Source organism: Carassius carassius, chromosome 35, assembly GCF_963082965.1.
Source record: "Carassius carassius chromosome 35, fCarCar2.1, whole genome shotgun sequence".
Lineage (NCBI taxonomy): Eukaryota > Metazoa > Chordata > Actinopteri > Cypriniformes > Cyprinidae > Carassius > Carassius carassius.
In genome coordinates, this window is record NC_081789.1 from 25,481,864 (window position 1) to 25,499,338 (window position 17,475).

The window sequence follows — 17,475 nt, forward strand, 5'->3', positions numbered from 1 at the left end:
TTTAAAAAAAGGAGGTCATTTGTAATCCTAAAGAACAAGGGGATGTTTTATATGATCTTACTCTCAATGACACTTTAAAAATTAAATGGCTGATAAGAGTTTATGAAGAATAGAGAAAGTCATTGGAATGCATTTCCTTATTATATATTTAATACTCTTGGAGGCATAGACTTTTTGTTAAAAATTTAATTTTTCTGTTGACAAAATTGGCCGGTTTTAGCCCTGTTAGCGTGGAAGTTGGTGTATATGCACTTTTTTTTTTACCCCAAAACTATTGCATATTATGGAATAACAAGGAGATATTATTTAAAAACAAATCTCTATTCTATTATACTTGGCTCAAGGAAGGAATTATTTTAGTAAGATACTTTTAATTCCCATGGGTACTTGTCATATACCGATGAATTTTTTCATAAATTCCAATCAGCAGTTAAACCAAGAGAATTTGTTAGGGGGTTTTTGGCACAAATCCAAAGAGTGTGATGCTATAATAATAATAATAATAATAATAATAGTATCTCAGAAGAAATCAGTATAGTTAAACCTTGTGGAAACATTTTCATTGGAAATGTTGATGTTTTAAATCAACAGAGTAGCAATAAGATTATAAGGAATACTCTTTGTTCTGTGTCCTTATCTGTAGCAAGATCTTTTTGGTCTTCTTTATTTAGTTATATCTCTTGGGTTAAAGCATGGGAACTGACAGATAAGTTTGTATCTATAACAAATTTAAGAAAGTGTCTTACAAAATACTTAAGAGAATTTACCCTGCTAAGGATGTTTTGGAAAGATATTGCGTATACCTTTGAACTTTGTGGTCAAGAAAAGCAAACTATTTTGCATTTTTTTTTATTGTATTCACTCAAGATTATTTCCGAAGGATTTGGAATTCTATATCAACAGAAAAATGTAGTGTACGATAGAAATGTGTTTATTTGCACATTTTATAAATAACTACATGTGAATAGCTAATACCTCTTGTTTTAGTGGCCTTCTATAAAGCATTAAAAAAATGCTTAAGTAATTTTTTATAAATGAATCGATCAAATGAAAATAATTAAAGGTTTTTTTTCCCTTCATCGAATTCACATTGGATACAGCAGCAATTTCCATAAAACAATGCATTTGAATATGTTGAAATACTATTCTATTCTATAATATTACATTTTATTTAATCTCGCACTACTGACCTTAACACTTATACGGAAACATTTAATTATGCAAAGCGGTCAAAAATAAATGTTTAAATAAATATATATGTAAAAATATATCAAATTTCAAATATGTTTTTAATAAGTTAGTAAATGCCTCGGTTTATATACATATATATATATATATATATATATATATATATATTGTTGTTACCAGTAATATTTGGTCTGTTTATGCATATTTGAACTCGTAAAATACAAATGGACCATTCCTTTTGAACACTTAAATAAATAAATAGGATAAATTGAAATAAAAAGCTACTCACTGTGATTGTTGTTTTCCCTCCAAAACGATGTCACTTCCTGGAGGCTGGTGTCATAAAGGACAGATTTACAGACTAACAGGGTGAAAATATCAGACACACACATACATAAATATCTATAAACTGATTAACAAACAACATAATAAATCCCACTTTCAAAATTTTTTGATTATAGTAAAATAAAAATTATGAAATATTAACAGATTTCCTAATAAATTGTCAGTTTTTCATTAAATGATATCCATTGAAATGTTCCAAATTAAGTTATGACAAATGCAGACATATTCATCAAACTGATATATTGCAATGATATACATTCCATCACTAAAAAAAGTTTATACATCATATATTACAACATGTATAACAGGGTCATGTAAAATAGTTCAAATAATAATTAACAAAAATGACTCCACAGATCCACATCATCTCTGGTCAGATGATGCATTGAACATTAGAGATCAAAAATTGAACAAATCCAACGTAAAACAAACCGCATAAAGAGACACTCAAATCCAAGTCCAATGTTCAACACATTTTTATTAATTATAAACTGTATCATTTTATATAAAACCAGACACAAAAGACTGAATGAAATCACTTTGAATTAAAAGAAAAAAAAATGTAAACCATAAAATAACAGTAATAGCTCTTAGCAGACATCCAACTGCAAATTAATCTGTATTTCCCACTCCGCTGAGAATATATGAGAATGAATGCATCAGAAGAGACATGAATGAGAAGAACAAAAGAAAGTCAGAAATGATTAGGGAAGCACATGAGAAATGAGGTTTTGAGTCACCGCAGTCTGATGTTAAACAGAGCCACCACACACCCCTCAACAAAAATAACCGTTAAAACACGTCCCCGGCAGCGTTAATGCTGGCATGTGTGTGTGCGGGTTTCTTTCGTGCATAAATATGTGTGTGTGTGTGTGTGTGTGTGTTCATACTCAGTAGACAGCTGACAGAATTCCCTTTTCTTTGGCGTGCTGGTCAATCCAAAAATATTAGCGCAAGGAAACCGCTCAGGATGAAATGTGAACGTTAAAACAAATTAAATGAACAATAGCAATAACTTAAATAAAAGTGCTTAAAAAACTATTCGTTTGGAGCCCTTTCGTTACAACAAGAGTCCGAGAGCGCACCGGGATGCCCAATGCGGTAAGACCGGAAAATCTCAGAACAATAATTCGAATAAGAGGATGGAGAGTGACGGGCTCAGAAACACCTCCGCACGTCATGGTCCAGAATTCACCACCATCCCGAATGCGGCCGCCCTCAAGATCCACACGGACACTCGGACGCGGCCTCAGAGTCCGACTGTTCTCTCCGCCGTCTCTCCGTCTCCCACTCCACGAAGGAGTCGAAGAGGCTGGGCCAGGCCTCGTCCTCGCTGTAGTTGCTGAGGTCCTGGCCGATGCTCTGCGTGAAGTTCAGAAACATGTTCCAGGTGTCGCGAGAGATGCCGCGCACGGCACACGGGTTCTCCGACAGGAAGTCCAGCCAGTGCTCCAGCAGCGGCGGCGTGTCCAGCGTGAAGACGAGCCGCCACAGTGCGATGGCGATGGAGCGCTGCAGCGAGCGCTGGCCCTGCTCGGCGTCCAGCCCGAACTGGAAGGTGAAGCGGTAGAGATCTTTAAAACTCTCTTCTCCACGGGACTCCTCTAGCAGCACAGAGAACCGAGAGCAGATCCCCGGGATACTGTCGGCTTGGATCGCCTTACAGCCGTCCACAAACTCCCTCCTGAGACACACAAATGCAAAACATGACTGGCTGGGATTTTAACGTCTGTAATGTGGCGGATTTACAGTGGAAACCATCTTCAATAGGGCAGGATTTGTTCAGAATTCAATTGATGATGAATCCTTATGCAAAATACAAGTATAACTTGAATTTAGCAAATTTCAATAAAATTGTGTGTGTTGTATGAATTACTTTTACATATTTGTATTATTCTTTTAGTCATTTTTTATGTTTTTTTTAATGTCTATATTAGTAATTATTTACATTTTAGTTATTTTAGCACATCAACATTAGCAGTGTTGGAGAAAGTTACTTTTAAAAGTAATGTCTCACAATATTGTGCTGCTCCCTAAAAAGTTACTTATTGCATTACTTAGTTACTTTTTATGGAAAGTAATGCGTTGATTTACTTTTGCATGTCTTCCTCATCTGGCCTGGGCTTGCTCGTTTGTTTATAATATAAAAAGTTATATTTTTGGCAAATGTAAAGCCCTTTCACACCAAAAGTGAGGCTGAAGGAAATCAAGTCACGTCTGTACAGTAGAGGACGCAGCTCAAAACCTTTGAGGAATACTGAACCTGATTTTGTGCAGGGAGATGAGTAAATGCATGTTCATATTTAGTCTAGAACTACAGGAAGGATCGTGTTCACACAGCACCTCCGCACTTACTCTGTATTTCTCTCAACATGAGGACAAGAGAACTGTCAGTAAATAAATGAGAAAACTAAGTAACTGGCGTAACGTATTTGAAAAAGTAACTCTGTTATTTTCTTGTAAATTAAAAAGTAATGCATTACTTTACTAGTTACTTGAAAAAAGTAATCTGATTACATAACTTGCATTACTTGTTATGCGTTACCCCCAACACTGAACATTAAGGCCACATAAATACTGAGGAAAAAACCTGCTGCCAAACACTCGACTGCAAACCAAGTCATTGCAACACTTTGAGGTGATGAAGCATTCTTTGCATGTTTCTATCTGTTTCTGGAGGAACTGCAGTGACTAATGATCTCTCATGCTAGTGATATTCAACAAGAACATCCATTTTTTACTTCGTTTTCTTCAACTGTAGAACTGTGCTGTAGAACTCTATTCAGAATGCAATATTAGTGTATTATGGTACAATAAATGTTGACTGTTGAATGATCAAAGAACTGTTACAAATGATGATTGATGTCACTTGTTGCACATTAAATGGAAGATCAAGCTCTGTGCATTGCATTCTGGGATACGGTAATCAACTGCATGAATGAATGACACCCTCAATAACATAAAAAAAAAAAATCATATAGCTCCAAAAACAAAAAATATGCTTCACCTGGCATCTTGGATGGATTTTTATTATGAAGCAGTGCATTCTCAAAGATTTTTTTAAAAACAAATTAATATTTTTATTAATAAAGGATGCATTAAAATTATGTAAAATAGTGTCAATAAAAATATTTATAATGTTACAAAAAAATTGTTTTTTAAATTTTTTTATTTTTTATTTGCTGTTCTTTTCATTTTCTATTCGTCAAAGAATCCTGAAAATGAAAACATATGATGCTTTCCACAAAGATATGAAGCTTCACTGATATGAAACTGTTTTCAACACTGGTAATAATCAGAGACATTTCTTGAGCAGAAAATCAGCATATTAGAGTGATTTCTGAAGAATCATGTGACACTGAAGACTGGAGGAATGATGCTGAAAATTCAGATGTGCATCACAGAAATAAATTACAGTTTACAATATATTCGAATAGAAACCAGTTATTTAAAATTGTAATAATATTTCACATTTTTACTGTATTTTCGATCAAATAAATGCAGCCTTGGTGAGCAGAAGACACTTATTTTGAAAGCAGTAAAAATCTCAATTTCAGACTCACCTTGTAAACTTGCACATGGTAGCAGCCTGGAACTTCCACGCCAGCACCAGCACTCTGAACTCGGCCGGATCGACGCACAGATCGTTGCAGAAGCGCTCCATCCCCTCCTCCAGGATGGCATCTTCATGCTCGTCCTTATAACATGAGAACAGCTGGTCGATCCGAGCGAGCGACACTCCTTCCCCGTCCGGTGCGCTCTGCTCCCGCCACACATCTGCAGAGACGGCCGGAGCCGTGGTGCCCTCCACCGTCACCTCAGACACTTTGGTGCCATTGAATATGACGTCGGTGGAAGACTTGGCCACTCCCTCCTTGTGCGCGCCGCCTTTTTTACCATGCGATTTCCCAGTATCCTTTTCGCCACTTTTACTGCCCAGAGAGGATGTGGGGTTTTTACATTTAGTCACACACTGCCCCATGTCTCTCTGACTCTCGTTCCTGTATTGGTAGTCCTGTCCACGTCCTCTCTCGGAGGTCTTTCCTCAGGTCCAGACGGCCCCTGCTAGACGCCGCTGCTCTGGCTGATGGACAACAGTCACCATGCCCTAAAGATTCAAACCGCAAGTTACCTTAAAGGAGTCAGCGGATGCCAGTTTTTTACAAGTTGATATGATTCTTTAGACTCTTAATGAAAAGTCTGTAACGCCATTTGGTTAAAATTTCTAGAAAGGATTTTTTGCCCTGTCATAAACAGCTCTTTTTCAGAGCAAGCCATTTTGTATAATTTTCCTTTAAATGTTAATGAGCTCTGCTGACTCCGCCCCTGTCTTCTCAGAGAGACTTATTGCTTTAACCGCATTCACCGTGAAACTTGCTAGTTAGCACATTATTAAGGAAGGTGATTTGCAATGATTCATTAAAAACCTTACACTCACTTCTTCTGTTGGTGAAGCCGAATCGCAAATGATTCACGCAAACATTAACGCATTTAGGTAGATCGGGGATCATCCCATTCCCTTCAGAAACAAGCGTAATCCACTGTGTTTTCAGCAGGTCAGATGTCAGGAGTAAATGACTACTGCTATGTTCATTAATACATCCAACAACAGAACAATTCAATCGCTTAGGAGTCTTTCTTGTCTACTGCGGTGAAACAATGGTGGACTGATGACTGTCACTCAGGGGGCGGAGCTAAGGTAAGACGCCAGTCCAGTCTGTGCTGAAACCCTACTGTCAATCAAACTATCGTGGGAGGGGCCTGCTTTAATTGCCGCTTTGAAAAATTACGTAATTCTAGCATCCATATTTGTAATCGCGATTAGAAATGTGATTAATTGTGCAGCCCTACAATAGGTGTCATCATCGTTCAGCCTACACACACACGTCGTAGCCAAGTTTATTAGATTCATGTGGCACAGTGTGATCTGCAACGATCTTATAGGATTGCTAAAATCGTGCAGTGTGTCTCTGCTGAGTGTAAATGTCAAAGAAAGAGGCTTTCACAACCCTTTTCATCCCACTTCCAAAGAACAATGATGATCAGATGAATCTATATAGCATGTATATCGTTCCTCTTTTCAAAACCACAAACACAAAGTTCCCTAGATGAACCTGAGCTTCACTTCCTTCCACACAGCATTGCCGTATCTCACTGCGGTTAACACTACCTGTTCTTCAACTGTTATTTTTTTGAAAAGCAGATCTATTGAATCATCTAGTATGAATCTTCTCCAGCCAAACAAAGAAAAGCAGAAATACAGTGTGTGGTAAATTGCAGACTGCCAGTGAATCAGAGGCAGGGCAGGACGTTCACTAACCAGTGTGAAGAAATCAGTTCATTGTGGTGGCTGAACTAGTAATCAGTGTATGATTCTAATTGGCTACATGATGACATGAAGAACTCATGAATGCTTCCACCATGACAGGAGCAAACGTACTGAAAAACTGTGTTACTAGGCCGGGGCGATCCCATCTGAAGAACCCACTCAGAATAACACATTTATAATGAGCCGCTTGTGTCTTCAGAGGAATGAGAACAATGCGTGTCCATAATTCATCACATGGGTTTCTTTGTTTCTGGCCTTTGTTTATGTGTTTAATATGAAATAAAACAGATTTATTATTCTCTCAAGCACAGAAGAGCCGCGAGACACAACAGTTTACTTATGAGCACCATTATGTTATATATCTATACACACACACACACAGTATATATTTTGAAAATAGTTACATGTATATATTTATATTCTTATTTTATATATAAATATAATTAATATATAAACAGCATATTTCCCTTAAATATACACATGCACGTGTTTGTATACACACATTATGTAAAAAAATTTTTTATTTTGGATGCAATTAATCGCGATTAATTGTTTGACATCACTAGTATCAAATATGAATTATTGCCATAATCAGTAGTAGTAGCAGTAGTATATTTTTAGTTAATGCCATGTCAGCCTCTTAGGCTATTTTCATGGCAAAAAAAAAAAAAAAAATAACAAAAATAAATTAAATGAAAACCAGCAAGCAAACAAACAAGTTACATTACACAAGATTTTTTACATTAACAAATGCAAAAAATTCTAAAGAGACAGAATTTTAAGAGTGTACTTACAAAATTATAAAAGTATGATATTTACATTAATAATTATTGATTATAATATTTAAAAAATTATAGAATATTTCAAAATCAATATTCATCTAATACCATTTATTGAAATTAGTTTAATATTTTATAGAGAATTTAAATCGAGAGAGATTATTTTAATACATCATATTTACAAAATTATAAAATGTTGCATTGCACCTTTACATTAATAACGATAATTATTTATCATTATATATTTTTATTTATTTATACAGTATAAATGTAGACAAGAGAGACTATTTAGAAAATGTTAAAGTAGAATATTCACTTAATATATTATTTATTTTATATAGAATGCAAACAAGCAGAACATTTAATGAGAGAACACATACAATATTATAAAGCAGACCATTTAATTTTTATTAGTTCATTCATAATTAGTATTTACATTTTACATAAAATCTATATTACAAATAAAATACATTGTTATTCTTAAAACGCAGCATTCTTGAGTTGCTGCTCCATAATACAAATATTACGCACAGAAAAAAAAACAAAAAAAAACATTAATCTAAATGAAGTGTCACCCTTATGTTAGTCGATCTAGTGTTGACATGTAAGAGAATCACCTTAAAGTGATAGTTCACCCAAAAATGAAAATTATGTCATTAATGACTCACCCTCATGTCGTTCCAAACCCGTAAGCATTGAAAATACATTTTGGTCCAAAAATAACAAAAATGCCGACTTTATTCAGCATGGTCTTTTCTTCCGGGTCTGTTGTTGAGTGTGCTCACGTGACTGTTGACGTATGTCGCTGCTGACGTGTTATCTTTGTTATTGGGCGCACCAGAAAATACATCAGCAGCATCGTGAACACACTCACAACAGACCCGGAAGAGAAGACAATGCTAAATAAAGTCGACATTTTTGTTATTTTTGGACCAAAATGTATTTTCGATGCTTCAAAAAATTCTAACTGACCCTCTGATGTCACATGGACGACTTTGATGATGTTTTTCTGACCTTTCTGGACATGGACAGTATACCGTACACACAGTTTCAATGGAGGGACTGAGAGCTCTCGGACTAAATCTAAAATATCTTAAACTGTGTTCCAAAGATAAACGGAGGTCTTACGGGTTTGGAACGACATGAGGGTGAGTTATTAATGACATAATTTTCACCCTTTAACAGCTGGTCTCTATATGTGGATACAGTGCAGTGACATACACTGCAACGCTGCATCGACCAATCAGCATCCAGCAGAGGAATGATGCGCTTCATAACGAGCACTGAGGTGAGCAGCTGTTCTCAGAGCGATCACGATCAACACACGTGTGGTGTAGTAGTGTGTGACGCACAGACTCACCCAAATCCCTGAGCTCTGAAGCGACGTGTCATCTGAGGAAACTCCATGGAGACGGCCGGATCATCCGCTAGCCTGCGCACAAGCAAACCAAAGAGCTGTTAGAAAACAGAAATAACACACAACACACCTCAGTCCTTCAACACACTTTCACACACACGATCACAAGACTGGAAACCATTTCCTCACGCCCTAACTAACTAACCCACCCAAAACACAATACCCATGAGGTCACCTAAATAAAACAAAGTAGACGGGAGCTGGGTTACATTAGAGGTGTTGGATTGCTGGTTTGACCGATGCCACGATTAAGTGACATATAACCTGACAGGGGTCATGTGATGGGGATGTGGCCTGCAGCTGGGGTCAAAGGTCAAGAGCAAGAACAAATTACCATCAACAGCATCCAGTCTAATTTACTACCATTATGATCTGCATTTAACAGTGTAAGAGGATACAAGAAAACTTGATCAGACGGTGAAAACTAGCTATTACATACAAGACATGTTAGTCATTTTATATGTATTGGTGTACTACATGTACACTTTAAATCAACAATATGATATAGGCCACTATGCACTAAAAGTTAACATGATATGGACTATTATTATTATTATTATTTATTAAATAGATGCGCTATCTAGTCAGCATTTCTGGGCATCACAGAGAAATACAGCCTTTTCAGCATCTAAATAATACAAACACACCGATATATTAGGGTATATGTTTTTTGTATATTATTATACAGCATTTTTAGGCATCATAGGCGATATTTGATTCTGATAATGATGTCTATGTAAGCTACTCACTAGAAAAAAAGAATCTCTATTAAGATAAATAAGAAACTGTTCCTTTAAATTACGATTAACTGTCCTTCTATACAGCAAAAAACCCAAATATCATTAATAAATGAGCTCTAGAACCCCAGATAGTTCTGCCATATTAATATGTGACTGTGTTTGAGTACTGAAACATTTAATGTGACAGTTAAAGTCTTTTAAAAAGCTGAGCTATTGTTAGCAACTTAGCTGGTTAGCTTCAGACGAGGCTGGTTCATTTATAGACACGAAACTTGATTTCAACTCTAAAATGTGTGGGTTTTGGTCAGAAAGGCAGCAGAGATGTGAAGTGGAGGTGTTTTGTGTTGGTTTACCTGTGGAAAGATGATGAATTGGATCGGAATCAGCGCATCGCTGTGGTCATGCTAAAGCTAAAGCTAATCCCAGCCGAACCGGATCGGTTCTGAATCTCTGTGTATAAGCGGGAGAAGAGCTTCTGTTTGTGTGCTTCGGTTGCTCTTTGGGTCAAGAGATGATCATAGCTGACAATTCCCCCGCATCACTTCCTACAGACCCGAACCGAACCGAACCAGCGCCGGCTCCGGTAAAAACCTCCGGCTTCAGCAGCTCCCGCACTGCTTTGGATTGCTGCTGGGGGTCCGAGAGGATCGTGGTGGACTCTAAACGGAACCACAGAGACGCGGATCAGCCGCTGATTGATCGCGGTTTCTTTTTTTTGTTTGGGTTCGAGAATGTCTGCGCAAAAGCCGCGCAGAAATAGCTCCGCCAAACATCTCTGACTGCGCAACATTGAGAGCGTTAAGGACTAGTTTGAGACAAAACGCTCCGCGGTTCGAGACGTCACTGCTCGCGAGCACGTGGACGACGGAGTGCGGAAGTGCGGTGATCCTCACGTAAGCTGTATTTATCTAATCACGCATGGGAAATATGGTTTTCATCAGGAACTAGAGCTGATGAGCAACTAGATTCCTACTGAATATAGCGAAAAGACTAATAACTATAATGTGTGTCAGATAGATTGCAAACCTTATTGACATACATCTAGTTCACCTGACAGTAACACAGAGGTCACGCAAGATATTTTTTGTACGTGTATGCATATTTGATAATCAATAATAATGATTATTGCAACATTATTCACTATTCAATGTATATTTATTTTGTATATTTATTTTTTGTTTAAATTCTTTTCTAATTGTATTTAATGCATATAAATAATTATGAGCATTACAAATTAAGAGAAAGGGTAAACATGAATTTAAGGAAAATCTAAAATTATTTTTGGAATTCTATAATGCATACTGTCATTATAGAATGTCAGATTCATATATGTGCTGTATTGTTGTGTTTGGTGTTCACAGGTGGTCCGGATGTCTCGTTCAGACGTGCTGTCTCTCTACAGGAGGGTCCTGCGCATCGCACGCAGCTGGACAGCGCAGTCTGCTCTTCCACACGACACTGACACCGAGAGGAAATATATCGTTCAGGAGGCTCGAACCCTCTTCAGACAGAACCAGCAGGTGTGCACTGACCTCAGATCAGCGGATGAGCTGCTATAGGCCTCATATCTGTCACGTTCTCTCATAACTTCTCTGTTACAGATAACAGAGCCAGAATCAATCAAGAGATGCATTGAAGAGTGTGAAGCTCGGATAGAGATAGGTGTGCATCCTACATCAAATAGTTACTGCATGTCCTTTTTCATTAATCATTTTTTAGATGCTTGGTGTTACCAAATAGCAGGTGAGCAGCTAAAAATAGTTTTCTGTTTTTCATGTCAGGACTGCATTATAGGAACCCCTATCCGAGACCAGTAAGTATCTCTACATATTATCATAAGCAGTTATAATACTACTACTATATTTGTAAATAGAATATGATCTCATATGATGAATATGATGGCCGTCACATTTCTCATAAACTGCTCAGAGTAATTGTAGAATTGAGATATAATCTCAGAATTCTGAAAACAAAAACACAGAACTGAGAATAATCAGTTGTCAGATAAAAAGTTGCAATTACCTTTAAACATTTTTATTCCACAGTGGAAACAAAGAAAACGGAGTTGCTAGATGTAAACTTAGAATTCAGAAATAAAAAAGTCAAAATTGTAAGGAAAAAAAAGTCTGAATAGTCAAGTCAGAAAGTCTTAATGATCCTATAAAGGCTTTGTTGTCAGTTTTTCCGAGTTTGGGGTGAAATCTTACTTGATACAGGACAGGTTCTTTGCCGTTCCTGTGAGATTCACACATAAATATTTCATATATCTTCTTTCTCAGACGTATCTTCCTCCGATGGGTCTGGCCACTCAGAAAGGCAGAAAGCTGCGAGCTCAGCAGAGACTGAGGAAACAAGCCAAGCCGCTGTACCTACAGTCTCACGATGACACCTGACACACACAGACTGCTCAGAAGCACCAGGATCATTATAAATTCTTTTGTGCTCATGTTATTTCTGGCTAGAATGATAGCATTATGAAACAGATCATAGTGAAGTTTTTCTCACTGCCAGAGCAGAGCATGTATGTTATATTAGGGATAGTTCATAGTTTACTCGCCCCCATGTTTTTCCAAACTTGTATGAGTTTCTTTCTTGAATAGACAAAAATCATATGGAAGTGGTGGTACTTTCTTCGAAATATCATCTTCTGCAGATGAAAGGTTTGAAACAACATGAGGGCGAATAAATGTTGAAAGAAATATAATTTTTGGGTGAACTATTCCTTTAATGTGAGCTGTTTTGTTTGATGTTAAAGGTGTATTTATTATATTTGTCATATACTGCATTGTATAAAGGTATAAAGTTAAACTGTGCATTAAAAGTTTCTAGCTGTATTTCAGTTCAAGTCTATGTTGAGTTTACACCCTCAAATGGTTTGTCTCTGCACATTTAACTCTCATTGAAGTTATGTGAACATGTATCGTTGTTTTAATATTCTATTCAGTTAAATTAAACCTAACAACAATAGTGCTGTAGTCTTGTATTTGATCAGTTTTTGGCGTGTTAAAATGTAAACACATAAATTCAAACGCTGATATGCTCAGTTGTCTAGTTGGCAGAGGCAGGCGACGCCGCGGTTGATCCAGTGTTTCTGTGGCTTGTCCGAGGGCAGCTCGATGGACAGCACGTAGTTTGTGGAGTGACCAGTGGTGGAGAGAGTCCCACGCCTGGCGCTGGTCTTGTACACGGGGCAGACGTAAACACTCTCGTGCAGGAAGCTGGCGCTCTCTCCAGGCTTCAGCCAGATTATGGGCAGCGTGTCGAAGAGGACTTTAGGAACAGACTCACCGATAACCATGTGCTCTCGATCCCAGCACGCTCCTTCAAGGAAAAGCCCATGGACGTACGCACCATCCTCCGGCTTCTGCTCCATGTGAGTTTCCTGTTTACAGACCTAAAAGAAGCACAATGTGCAAGGGTGCATTAAATTGATCTGAAGTGATGGAAAAAGATTTCTCTTTCACATAAATGCTATTCTTTTGAACTTTCTGTTCATCAAAGCATCCAGAAAAATTAAATGTATCACAGCTTCACACAAAATATCAAACTGTTTTCAACAATGATAACAATCAGAAATATTTCTTGAGCAGCAAATCAGCACATTAGAATGATTTTCTAAAGGATCATGTGACACAGAAGACTGGAGTATTGATGCTGAAAATTCAGTTTTGATCACAGAAATAAATTCTATTTTAAAATATAATGCAATAGGAAACTGTTATTTATACATTTCACAGTATTACTGTTTTTTCTGTATCTTTGGTCAAATAAATGCAGCCTTGTTGAGCATTGGCACACACACCTCAAACTCAAAGCCGATGTAGTCAATGGGGATGGTGTACTTGCGAGCGAAGTTCTGAGACACACCAGTGAGGAATGACTGAGTGAAATAAAACGCAGATATCCAGAATACAGACGGAGGGCCATTATCAATCCAGTCCTGAAACACAAACACAAAAAGATGGTTTAAAAATGAGAAAATTCTTGGTTTGTTTTGCTAAACTGTCCTAGGAAGTGGACAACTGGTTTTAATGGTATCAGTGCAGACACCGGCCGACCGAGTGTCATATTTCAGCACTACACATATTTAAAAAGACGGTGTTCTTTCATGTTAATTTATTTACTATTAATAAATAAAACAATTAATTTACTAAAAATGAAATAAAATATTTCAAAACTCATTTAATTTTAGCTAGCTGGCAAGGCAACATTTCTCATATTAATTTAGTTGAACTAAATTTACTACACTACATAAAAATAATAATTACAACTGAATAAAACTATATTGACTAAAGCTAATAAAAATGTCAAAAACCAAAAAAATTCTAAAACGTGAACTAAAATGAAAAAATAAAAAATAATTCAAAATATGAATACAATTATAACAGCATCTCATTTGACTTTATCTACCCTGAAACTAGGTGCAGCAGTTGGTAACAATTGAAGTTTTTTTAAATAAACATTAAAGGACCACGAGCCTCTCGTAGCTACCTGTAGGAACTGCAGTCTGGCGAGGAAGTCGGACACATAGCTTCCGAGGGGTTTGAGGGAAGGGTAGGACTTTGCGGCCCACATGGCTGGCACTTTCCCAACCAGAAGACTGTTGAAGACATTCTCCAGCTCGGCTGACATCACAACCTGCCCCCGAAGTGCCTTCTGGGTGTTTATCAGGCTGCTACGGACCACCTTTGACAGCCTGTACATTTATTCATTTGGCAGATGCTTTTATCCAATCAACTTGTATTAAATGTATAAATGTTATAAGTTCATGCATTCCTGGCAATTGAAGCCATGATTGCAAGCTCTACAGTTTGAGCTGCAACAACATAATGATGTATTATATGCAAATCGATGTAGGTAAAGAATAAATCTAGTACCTGTTGAAGCGAATTAGTTCCTGTCGTAAGACGGTGTTCATCGACTCCTCATACAGGAGAGGGTATTTATTGGTCACCATCTCAATGTCAAAATCAGGAGGGAGTTTGGCCAGCATTCCCCCGGCCAGCTCGTCCACTATTTCCTGTGGACACAGACAAATCAGAGAGACCAGCTACACAAAACTGCAAATCATTTATCATTTATGATTTGCATCCTGCCACCTGTGGTGATTTGGCTCCGCTGCTAGTTTGCCTCGGCAGAGTCAGCAGCACTCCATCTAACAGCTGATTGGTCTCCTGGTTGTCTTTGGTGATGTTAGCGTTGCTGTGGAGGCCGAAGACCTCAGGTTCAGCAGTGATGGGAAGGTTGCGGATGTAGTCCACGTAACTCTACATACAAAAGAGATCATCGCAGAACAAGATTTTCAGTAAATAACAATGAAAATTTGGGTCTGTTTTGTGCATGAATTGCAATTGACTCAATCTGTAAAATGCACACTTTATGTTGCCCTTACTAGTTAAAGATTATTGTCAGTAAATTAAAAAATAAATACATTAACACATTAAAAAAAATATAAAATTAAATGAATGAAAAAATGCATAAATAAATGCATACATTATATGAATTAATGAATAAATAATTAAAAGAAACTACACAAACGCATGCATGCATGAAATCCACTGACTTCATAAAACTTTTAATGGCAAGAGACTACGTTAATGATATGTTTATGGCAAATTCAACTAATCATCTTCACAGAAGAAAGACATCACAAGTCATACATGTTCTGAACAACATGAGTATGAGTACATGACAGAATTATAATTTTTAGCCGAACTATCAATTTTAGCATCAGTGGAATCCATGTCATCTGTTAATGTCAAATGTTTCTCTTTTAATTGATAAATGTAAGTGCACAGTGTTTGTGTGTACCTGGTATGGACCGTGTGATGGCACATAGTACAGATCTCCCTCACACACACAATACTGGTCCTGTTCAATGAGCTCCCAGCTGTAGAAGATGGAGAGGAGGGACATCAGCAGTCTCCGGTCCTTATCGTCTGTTACCCTCCCACCATAATTACACTCTCCTACAGAGAACATGAGTACAGAAGGAATGAAAAAATGATGTTAGTCTAACTAGATTTTTATACTATGTGGTTTCTGTGCTGTTACTGAGGAGAAGAGTGACTGTTTGGACATTGCTATGTGGTGTCTAGAGCATTCTGGGTGGTTTCTTGGGCATCGTTAGGTGGGTGCTAGACTGTCCTGAATGGCTGCCTGTTTAATCACCTGTCAGGTAAGTGATGGCCTCCAGTGGAACCTCCTCATACTCATCCAGGAACATCTGGATCTGACGAATGCTGATTCTCAGGTCAGACTCATTAAACTCATATGGAATATTCCAACCTGCAAAAAGACAGAACACAACTTTGATGTCACAATAAAAACCCCTGGAGAAGACAAAACTCATCTCGGACAGGACATTCCGGTATTGATTATGAGTCTTAATACTTTTTTTTTATGTCATAAACTAGGCTCCCATATACATGTAATATAGGGGAGCAACCGTATATTGATGTTGAAATTTTTTTCCATTACATTTTTGGTTGTGGCTATTTGTAGATGTGTGTGCTTTTTTATTTTTTTATTTTATTTTTTTAAATTGTTGGATATTGATGATTACTTTTCCTAATATTTCCCAGATCATCAGTATAAATAAATCAAAATTAGTTTTATGTGATTGTTTAGAGATAGAGGGTGAATCAAATGAAGGATGACCGACAGGAAAGCAAACTGCATTACAGATTCATATCTGACCGAGTGGGCCGAATGTTCTCCTCTCCTGGACCAGAGCGTGGAAGAAACAAAGGCCGAACAGCAGCTTCTGCCAGATGTCCTGCTTAGCGGAGCTGCTGAAGAAGGCAGGGTCTGAGATGGGGTCGCTGAGATAAGAACGCAGTAAATTTGCCCTCAGTCCTTTGGGAGGTTCATTCGTCATCTTCACCCCATTCTCCAAAACACTCACTGGAAACTTGTCAGATGGCTGACTGGTCAACCACAACCTAAAAAAAAAAGGAGTTTGGTTATCAGTTTAATTACTAATATAATTTCATTAAAAGAGGTTGGGGTGCGACATGCACTTTTACAAGTTGCTTGAACTGAAATGTGTGTTGGCAGTGTGTGTACACAATCAGTTTATAATGATAAAGATCCACCCAGTGGTTTACACAACCATTAAGAAATTTTAACTATAATATGTTATAGACTTTTTATTAAGAGACCCTAAAGAATCATATCAACTTGTGAAAAATGGCCCCTTTAAGAAGTACAATTTTAAGTATACATAACTTTCTTACACTAATGGGAATTTGAGGGATATAGTTTTTTGATAGATTTTGAGATTAAACATGTCCTGGATATGTTCTTTATCTTTGTTATGTATGCACTAATTTTAACTCTCTGCTGAAATTAAGTGTGGCCATAATAATTAATGTGAAACAGCATAGTGAGTGTGTTAGATGCACATGTGTTGTTATTTTTACCTGAAGCTGGTGTGTGTGTTTTCAGGTGTGATGACTTCCTCACAAATCTTCTCCAGCGTTGGCATCCAGCTGGTCGCGAGGTGACAGTTCTGCAGAACGACCCAGGTGCCGTCGGTCAGTGCTGCTCTGATCAGCTGCTCAGCTACTGGACCTTGACCCTGACCCAGAGAGATCGTCTGTGTCTTACTGCCGCCCATGCCCAAGTCATCTGCAAACTTCAGAAGTCCTGGGTAAGACAAAGAGTGGAAAAACA

At 37.4% G+C, this 17,475-nt stretch overlaps 3 protein-coding genes across 4 annotated transcripts in view; 1 reads left to right on the forward strand and 2 right to left on the reverse strand.

The window, feature by feature from the left end:
• Window positions 1-1,993: 1,993 nt before the first annotated feature.
• Window positions 1,994-10,475, reverse strand: dcun1d3 (defective in cullin neddylation 1 domain containing 3). Its single transcript, XM_059525223.1, has 4 exons — window positions 10,152-10,475; window positions 9,002-9,073; window positions 5,097-5,641; window positions 1,994-3,217 (listed from the first exon to the last, which is right to left on the reverse strand). Exons 3-4 carry the CDS (start codon window positions 5,513-5,515, stop codon window positions 2,752-2,754), a joined length of 885 nt encoding a protein of 294 aa, XP_059381206.1. The 5' UTR covers window positions 5,516-5,641; window positions 9,002-9,073; window positions 10,152-10,475; the 3' UTR covers window positions 1,994-2,751.
• Window positions 10,476-10,576: 101 nt separating this feature from the next.
• lyrm1 (LYR motif containing 1) lies at window positions 10,577-12,768 on the forward strand. 2 transcript variants are annotated; one of them, XM_059525233.1, is made up of 6 exons: window positions 10,577-10,718; window positions 11,158-11,318; window positions 11,400-11,460; window positions 11,580-11,611; window positions 12,078-12,418; window positions 12,459-12,768. In XM_059525233.1, the coding sequence occupies exons 2-5, from the start codon at window positions 11,169-11,171 to the stop codon at window positions 12,189-12,191; spliced, it is 357 nt and encodes a 118-aa protein (XP_059381216.1). In that variant the 5' UTR covers window positions 10,577-10,718; window positions 11,158-11,168; the 3' UTR covers window positions 12,192-12,418; window positions 12,459-12,768. The 2 variants fall into 2 exon arrangements, with proteins under 2 accessions (XP_059381216.1, XP_059381217.1); XM_059525234.1 differs by lacking the exon at window positions 10,577-10,718 and adding an exon at window positions 10,727-10,884 and having other exon boundaries at window positions 11,160-11,318.
• dnah3 (dynein axonemal heavy chain 3) overlaps window positions 12,677-17,475 on the reverse strand; it is a 33,095-nt gene continuing 28,296 nt past the window's right edge. The window contains exons 53-61 of the mRNA XM_059525171.1: window positions 17,223-17,448; window positions 16,498-16,742; window positions 15,970-16,086; window positions 15,610-15,767; window positions 14,898-15,065; window positions 14,676-14,818; window positions 14,290-14,494; window positions 13,601-13,738; window positions 12,677-13,192 (exon numbers count right to left, since the gene is read on the reverse strand). Coding sequence (XP_059381154.1) covers window positions 12,839-13,192; window positions 13,601-13,738; window positions 14,290-14,494; window positions 14,676-14,818; window positions 14,898-15,065; window positions 15,610-15,767; window positions 15,970-16,086; window positions 16,498-16,742; window positions 17,223-17,448 — 1,754 coding nt within the window. The 3' untranslated portion in view covers window positions 12,677-12,838. The remainder of the gene's footprint in view (window positions 13,193-13,600; window positions 13,739-14,289; window positions 14,495-14,675; window positions 14,819-14,897; window positions 15,066-15,609; window positions 15,768-15,969; window positions 16,087-16,497; window positions 16,743-17,222; window positions 17,449-17,475) is intronic.